The sequence below is a fragment of the Triticum urartu genome, chromosome 4 (genome assembly GCF_003073215.2).
Source record: "Triticum urartu cultivar G1812 chromosome 4, Tu2.1, whole genome shotgun sequence".
In the NCBI taxonomy this organism is placed as follows: Eukaryota; Viridiplantae; Streptophyta; class Magnoliopsida; order Poales; family Poaceae; genus Triticum; species Triticum urartu.
The window spans coordinates 551,022,164-551,031,102 of NC_053025.1; the positions used below are offsets into that span (position 1 = coordinate 551,022,164).

The window sequence follows — 8,939 nt, forward strand, 5'->3', positions numbered from 1 at the left end:
GGGAGTATGAGCGGCAGTTGGTGGAAGCCGACATAGTGGCAGGCGGTGGTGGGAATTGGGGATCACTTGATCGAGAGTTGGACGACAGTCCAATAGACAAGATTTGCTATTTCATCTTTTTGAGGGGATTTAGAGTTGGGCCATAGAAGTTGGATGTTGACCAACGTGACATAGGAGTTATTTTTATTTATTAGTTTTTTCTGAGTATCCATTGGGTTACCCATGGGCACAAGTTCATACCCATACCCTACCCATATATTTTGCGGGTATGGATACCCATTACTCATGGGTATAAAATCTCTCCAAGTCTTGCCCATACCTATTGTTTTCGGGTAAGGTACCCGCGGGTACCCATGTCCATGGGTAAAACTGCCATCCCTAGTTTAATTAGATTTATGTGGACTTTGGCCGGCGTTTAACCGGCCACTTATGTTTAATTATGTTATTATGTTTATTTCGTGCAATTTATTTATTTATTTATTTTCACGTCCGTATATTTGGGTCGGCCTTTCCGTTGGACGGTCAAGTCTACCCATTTTAAAATGCAGACGCACATGTCCACTTGACCGATTCAAACAGACAAAATGTGTATAACGTGCGCGTGCGTTTGGGTCGTCCTGCTCTTAGTGACAGGAAATCCGCACAATCGTAGAACAATTTAGCAACATCAGTATTTCCATTTATTTTAACAAGACTCAACATCAGTATTGCACGGAAAACTCCACAAACGCTGTCGCTGTCACTGATCATTTCCCACCCAGTTCCAGTCCACACCACTCTTGCGTTGCCGGCTCGTCCTGACCTCCTCCACCCTCCCAACCCCCACCCTCGCGTCACACATTTCGCACTATAAACTTGCGATCCCGGCCTCATTTACGCCACAACACACTGCACCGGCCGTGCGCGTCGCTCGTCACCCATGGCCAAGCGCCTCTTCCACTCTTGCCGCTCCCCGTCCGCCGCCGCCGTGGTCACCCCTGCCACCAACCTCCTCGCCAAGCACCACTCGCCGGCCTTCACGCCCCCCGCCGGCGGATGCTGTCCACGCGGCCTCACTCACCGGCGGCCGCTGCCACCGGAGACCTGCGGCGCCATGCGCTGCGCTGCCGACTACACTGCCGACGACCTCCCTCCGGCCCGCGGAACGCCCGCCTACCGCTGGCTGAAGAGCTCCCACTGGCACGTCATCGAGGCCGCCACCGACGGCGACGACACGCCCCGCCTCAAGATCGACGCGCGGCGCCGGCTGCGGCGCTCCCGGCGCCGCCGCCGGCTCCACCGCAAGGCGGCCATAGAGAGCCTGTCGTCCGGCGACAGCGGGTGGTTCAGCAGCAGCGAGGAGCCGAGCGCGTACAGCAGCCGCAGCGTCGAGGCGGAGGCGACGCTGGTCACGTCCACCGCGACGGAGACCTCGTCGGGCGTGAGCGGGAGCTCCGGCGCCGTGGCGGCGACCGCTGAGGCGCGAGCGGAGGCGGTGGTGGCCGGGAGCTTCGCGGTGGTGAAGCGCTCGGACGACCCCCGGGCGGACTTCCGGCGGTCCATGGCGGAGATGGTGGTGGGCCGCGGCATCTACGACGCCGACGGGCTGGAGCGCCTGCTGCGGTGCTTCCTGGCGCTGAACGACCAGCGCCACCGCCGCGACATCGTCGACGCCTTCGGCGACGTGTGGGAGGCCGTGTTCGCCAGCCCGCTGCCGCACGGCGCCGTCACGTCCGCGCCTGCCGCGAGCTGCCGCGCGGCCGCCGCAGGGGCGCCTCGTCAGTAGGAGTGCAGAGCACGCATGGCCACCCTGTAAAATGTGATTATGTGTGGTACATGTGGTAGACTAGACGTACGTACGTATGTAAATTACTACTCTATGTTCGTTCTTCTTTGGGTTTGCGGCCGTGGCCGCCTTCCTCCCGGTTGCTTGCATGCCACTTCATCTTTGCAGTGTGGAAATGGGCGCGCGACTACTCGGATGGGATTGGACGTGAACAGGGAGCGTCTCTCTGCACACATGCCTATTTCTCGATCTCAGCTCTCAGCTCTCAGCTCATCTCCGAATTCTGTAAGAATATAAGTTGCTCTGGTGAATCATATTTTACTACATCCTGCAATTGGGTTTTCCAGTTTCATGTTGGAAAAAGAAAATGCTCACTATCTAACTATGCTTCTTGCTCTTCTATTTTTGTTTAGTTTTTTTCATCATATAACTCATTTTGTCTTTACCGAAAGAAAAACGGAACTCATTTTGTGTGGCATGGAAAGGTGTGGCGCAGTAGTACCACCACACGACTCGAGGAAATAGACCTAGTACTCGTTGGATTGTTTGTCTCTTCATTTATTAGCGATTTTGCAGCCATGATCGGGGACAGCGATAAGCCATTTGACCCAAAGTGATGTGATGTTGCATCCCTAAGATTAGACGGAAGTGGACAAACAAAGAGGCCAATCCCCAAAGTGGTTTCAAATAGTTTCGGCCCGGTATGGGCTCCTTTGGTTCAAAGGAATTCTATAGGATTTTCAGAGAATTAGCAATTTTTTCTACATTGCTCTTTGATTTATAACATTGGATTTTATTAGAATTTTCCCTACGAACCTTTTACTGCATTTTATAGGAAATCTAACCTCCATTTCAATCTTTTTTTTATAATTTCTTTGTTTTTCTGTGGCATCAAACACTTCTTGCTAATCCTATAAAATTCAAGTGGGCATGCCACTTCAATCCTATACTTTTTTCATCTTTGGGTTTTCATTATCCTGCGAATCAAAAAGGCACAATATATTTAGGCATACTGAGTACTACTTCTTCTGTTTTTAAATATAAGTCTTTTTAAAGATTCCACTATAAAAACTACATTAGGATGTATATAGACATCTTTTAGACTATAAGTTCACTCATTTTACTCCGTAGGTAGTGAAGTCTCTTAAAAGACTTATATTTAAGAACGAAGGGAGTACTAGCTATTCTTGGCGCTTTGCTAAACTGATGATAGATTATGCGTGCTTGACGACTAAGTCTGTACCACACTGCATGGACATTATCCAGATCCGGAGATCATTCAATCTCCCGAAGAAGTCTGTAGTAGAAAGAAAGCAAACAGTTGATGTGATATGATTTGATGCGACCTACATTTACAGAGACTGCTCTGCACTGCACCTTGCGCATAGAGTTTGAAGATCTCAAAGCGCCTTTATTCACGCTTCCCTTGACCTAGAGCTCTGTGTTCCCCGTCGTGTTTGAGTAGCCTCATCTTTGCATGTCTGTATAAGAATTAAAAAGTCACCCCAGGGTCTTTTGCTGATCTTTCCTCCGGGCAGCTCCTCTGATCCACAGGATGGGATCCGCGGGAGTAGACATGAAAGATTTCAGGACCTCTTTGGTCCACTGGACTTCTAAAACACAGGAATAGTAGAGACAATGAGCCCCTCTTTGATCCAAAGGGTTTCAAAAAAAAGGAGGATACTAATCCTTAGGATTTTTTTCTTACATATGTTGTTTGATTTATAGGATTACAATCCATAGGATTCACTTGTACGAGTAGTTTTCATAGGAAAATTTCCATCCACTCTCATCTTATGTGAAGAATTTTTTCCTGCACACAATCAAACATTCATACTAATCATGTAGAGTAGGACTGAAGATGACATGCCATTCCATTTCTGTATTTTTTTCCGTTCTTGTGTTCTACAAATCCTGTGAATCAAGGAGGCCCTCTGAATTGAAGTGACATGCCATGCTACTGGATTAATATGAGGTGCCATCTGGATTCAACGGATTTGTTACCCTAGATACATCTGTTTGAGCGACAAATAATATAGATTCGACGGAGTAAAAAAATTCAAAGGATTCTAATCATTAGGATTTTCATTTTGTTTGATTCATACGAATATATTTCATAGAAAAATTTTCTTAGGATTTCCATCCACTTGTACATCATGTGAAGAATCCTACACTTCTTAGCACAATCAAACCCTCATAGTAAAAAAAAATTTTGTACTATGAAAACTAGTACAAATAAATCCTAAGGAAAATTTTCTACGAAATAGAGTCCTACGAATCAAACAACCCACATAGAAAACGAAATACTAAGGGTTAGAATCCTTCGAAATTTCTTAACAAATCCTTTGAATCCAAAATTTTCCAATAAGTATTTTGGAATAGAGGAAGTATAAGTTTTGAAACCTACATCAATTAACATAGAAGGTATTTAATACAACAGATTAAAACCACATAAATTGTACAAAGAAATTTTAAGTGGATGGAAACTTGGCTCCAAAACATAGTACGAAGAATTTCTTAGGATCTCCCCCAAGGATGACGATTCTGCAAATCAAACAACCATTATTCCATTCCCTCCCCATTCAGCAATGTGTCACCCCAAGCCAACACACGAGGGAAGGGCACATTCAAAAACACCATGTCCTCCCAGGTGGCTAGTGATGCTGAGAAGCCAAATCAATGCACCGGCACTTGCTCCACTCGGAGATGACCCTGTTGTACGAGACGATGCTGAAGGATGGCAACCGGCCGTTTGAAGGGTAGATGATGTCGTCGAATGTATGCAGCTCAAGGATGATCAAACTGGGAGGAGGAACGCTGGCTCGTAGCTGAGAGACATCAATGACTAGATGGATTTTAGCGTGCTCGGCAACCAACTTGTATGCCACCTGACCCACCCATTATATAGAACCCATCTTATAGTGAAAGTTCCGATTTGTGGTTTGCATGCGGGGTGAGGCTAAATTTCGTGTTTTGACCCTTTTTTGAAACCTATTCAAGATTTGATCCTAGTTTAAAAAAATTTCAAGATCTGACCCTTTTGCTACCGCGAGTGACCATGGCGGTAGGGTAGGGTTGCATGCCCTACCGCCAAAAACCTCCTAAGTATTAAACACAGTGCGTGCTCGTGCCTACCGCTAAGCACTTTGGCGGTAGGGTTATGCACGCTACCACCAGCCCGGTTGGCGGTAGCGATGTTTCCTACCGCCAAAGTCCCTGGCGGTAGGCTGTTAGGCCCTACCGCCATGGACTCTGGCGGTAGCAAAAGGGTCAGGTCTCGATTTTTTTTCAAACTAGGGTCAAATCTCAAATAGGTTTCAGAAAACGGTCAAAACACGAAAATTTGCCGCGGGGTGATATGAGATGATGAGTAGGAATGCCACCAACTGCAAAAACCTTCTGGCTCCGTCCTCATTCCTACAAACCCTCATAATCATAATTCACAACTTCCCCACTCTCGTCCTTAATGATCATGTTATGCATGATCACACATGATGTCATGATCATCGAGAGCATATTCCGTTTCTAGAATCTAGTTGGTCCACGCGTAGTAGCAAAAGGGGATTGTGACACCTTAAATGTCCGCTCACATCCTTCTAACAATCGCTTGAGAATTTGCGTTGTGAATTCTCGAGGTGTTTGATATAGCCTTGAATGTGGCCGTTGTCGAATATATCCCACATGCTAGGTATTTTAGCACTGTGAACTTGTGATGATTAGCTTCAAACTCCACCGATAGTGCCTCTCCACAGGCTAACCTAGAGAAGAGACGCGAGCGTTCACAACACATATGTCGTCGCAAGGACCATACGTCCCAAAGTAGGCATGCCAAATCAATACTTCCTAGTGAGAAACGATTTCAAGGATCCTTGAATCATGGACATGGCCACTGAATTGCCTACATCATGTCGCAAGGCAATTCTCCGGTTTCCATAGCATACAACCTATGGATCCAAGCATCCCTAGGAACGCTCTAGCTTTATTCATTGCCAGAAGCCTCCAAGTGACTCATGTACCAGGGGCCCTCACGTACCCTTGTCCAAATATCACAGTCACTGCTTCACAGAGCGCTTCACGCTTTGGATGGTTGTATTCTCCCCATTTTGTAGGTACCGATCAATGTAATCTGCAAGTACACCATATGTGATCGTGCAGAATGTTGATGTGATCTTCTAATAAGGATTGTGACTAAGAGTTCGATTACAATTTTTTTGCTGCTTGAAGTATCAAACTTGGCTCTCAGCAACATACATAACGCGTCTAAGCAAATTAGGTTAAATTTAGAACCAACATCCGGCGTGTTCAAGTGGATTAACAGGGTTTGGATCAAATAATGTGCGATAAGTGCACAACGGCCTTCCTGCCTTCTTCAACGAATTTCTGAGGATCAAGCGCCAACCCCCCCCCCCCCCCCCCCCCCCCCCGCATCCTTTTCCTTTTCTCCATCTCAGTCAGCATGAAAATCGCCATCTCCTCGTCATCGCCCCAATTCCTCGTCCTTTGGCGAGGAGTCTTTGAAAAACTATTGGAATCGTAAATTCATATGCACAACTATGTTCAGAATCCATCTCATAATATAAATCCATGAGAAAAGCAATCAAATAAAACTTGCGGGAACTCGTGGAGCATCTACCGTGTGCGCGACTCAACTGTTGTTGACGACCATGGAGCTTGCTGCGGGGAAGGCACAGGGATGGTGCAAGAGGGCGGCGCACCAATTTTGGCGGTGTCGGTGGCGCAGGAATTTTCGCGCCTGGTTGGTTGGCCTCTCCCACCTTTTTTCCCAATGTATTTGCAAGCCATCGAGTGGTTACCTGATCAGACATATCGGAGAGAGAAATTGAGGTAAGTGATTGAAAAACTAGAGATAGCAAAGCAGAATATGTCGGAGCCGTTTCTAGGTCACCTTGGCAGTTTGTATGAATAACATGCCACTATAAATAAGCTGTTGGAGATGCTTCGAGACTATGTAGAGTGCTACTACGAAATGTGAGTAGGTGCTTAGACAAATGCCGAGAAAAATAAACTAATCCCCCCTTAAGCATCCATGCTCGTTTGAGTAGCATAGGTGTCCAATAAGTATTGCAGTCTAAAAATAAGCATGGTGTTTTTTTGCAGGGAAAATAAGCACAGTATTTTAGAACAAAAATAGATTTTTATTGTTTAAGAACTTGGTGTTGGTGCATTGTTCTATTGCGTGAACATTAGACGCCTCATGAGCCTGGCAAACATTGCACCAAAAATGTGCCGTTGGCACTTGGGCTCGCCATTAGCCTTCCAAACATTAGACGCCCATGTGGTTATGTCTTCTTGCATTTGCACGGGGATGTACCCGTACTCGTCACATTACTGCATGCACGGGGATCCCCTGAGCTTGTTCAGGTCCGAGTTATTCGTTTATAACGGCCGCATACAGATTCGAAACTGTCTCGTTCCCGCCGGTTGACTTTGTCTCCCTGCTCCAGCGATGCGCCATTGATGCACAACGAACACGTAGTACAGGTAAACAAGTGCACGACCTGCTCTAAATTCTCATATTTATTAGCGCGATGCGCAACGGGAGTATAGTATTTAGAAGCATACAGATTAAAATGGTAACCACCTCTCGGAAGTACAGCAGGACACTGGCATTTCGAATGCGCTTCCATTTGTCGAACGGGAGCAGGGGACGGTGGAGAGGCCCGGCCCGGCCGGCATGGCTTTTACGGCGTCCTGTAGCCACCTCAGGGGGACCCAGCGTAAGTGCATGGGACCCAGGAGTAGTACATTAGATGCAGACACATGGTCGCTAGGAGTAGGAGGTGATGGGTTCCCTGTTTCGTCGAGGCACCAAAGTTTGGAAATCACCCCTGATTTTGAGGAACGCATCCGGGAAGAGGCAACTCGGCAACATCATCATGGATTCGTGGTACAGCGACTCGTCTGGGAAGATAGGTGGCTATGATGCCTCCACGACGATGTTGACCACAGGCTGCCGGCCTGCCGGCCGATCAAAATATGAGTTTTGGGAGATGGTTTGGTGCGGGGCGGCCGCGAAAGGCTACCTTCCGGCAGTCCGGTTGTCTCATCGACCCAGCGCTGTGTGATCGGTGAAAATGGACGAAACTGACCTTTTTTTTTTGAAATTTCAGCACAAAATAATCTTAATCTGAAAATATTTCACAAAGTATGGCGCTCCAGCCCCGAGCCCCGAGCCCCGAGCGTCATGCAAAAGAGGGTCATTTCGTTAAATATTTTTAGATTGGGTTCATTTTGTGTTGAAGTTTCAGAAAAAGGGCCAATTTTGTCCAGCCCCGAGCGTCATGCAAAAGAGGGTCATCTTGTGAAATATTTTCAGATTGGATTCATTTTGTGTTGAAGTTTTAGAAAAAGGGCCAATTTTGTCTATTTTTCATGTGTGATCGAAGCTGGGGTATCGGCATCACCGCCTCGCCAATGGGTGCAGCGTCGGCAGTGATTCCGTCGCTCGTGGGGCCTCACCCTCAGTCTGACGTTCAGACTTCTTTCTTTTGAAAAAAAAACATCATTGATTTCGTCCTGGCAATATAGATAATTTCCTTTTTCTTACAATAAATTAAATTGAATAGAAACTATATTATGTAAGACAATCTCGCATACCTTTATTAAGACGCCACAACTTTACAGGGACAAAAAGTACATCACCTGGTTGGCCAGCCAACCCTGGCAACCAACCCTCAACGTCAAAGCATGCTTTGTAAGATTGTGAGTCTCCACATTCGAGGTCCTATATTCGTGGCCATTTTTTTACGAAAATAAAATTGAATTGAACTGCTAATTAGTTTTTTCTCTCTTCGGGTTTTTTTTTGCTTCAGCTTTTTAAAACATTTTTATACTATTTTGTATAAATCACAACATTTTTTATACACGATCAATATTATTCAAATACATGACTAATTTTTTTTTTCAAACACATGTTTTGATGTCTATTTTTTAATACACATCCTATGTTTTTATATACATATAAAACATTTTCCATTGTCTATGTTTTAATGCTTATTTGGTTTTCTCATTGTTTTCGTCTTTTTTTCTTCTCTTCGGTTTTCTTGATTTTTTGGTTCAGTTTTTTCGTTTTGTGTTTTTTCAAAACATCTACATTTTTCATATAAATCAGAAACAAATTATACACACTTAACAATTTTCAAATACATGAGTA

The 8,939-nt window shown here is 45.8% G+C and overlaps 1 protein-coding gene across 1 annotated transcript; it reads left to right on the forward strand.

The window, feature by feature from the left end:
* Positions 1-820: 820 nt before the first annotated feature.
* On the forward strand, positions 821-2,167 carry LOC125554113 (transcription repressor OFP7-like). The gene has a single exon (XM_048717720.1). The coding sequence runs from the start codon at positions 920-922 to the stop codon at positions 1,763-1,765; it is 846 nt and encodes a 281-aa protein (XP_048573677.1). The 5' UTR covers positions 821-919; the 3' UTR covers positions 1,766-2,167.
* The last annotated feature ends 6,772 nt before the right edge of the window (positions 2,168-8,939 follow it).

Coding starts and splice junctions, on each gene's coding strand:
- LOC125554113 (XM_048717720.1), top strand. CDS start 920: ATGGCCAAGCGCCTCTTCCACTCTTGCCGCTCCCCGTCCGCCGCCGCC.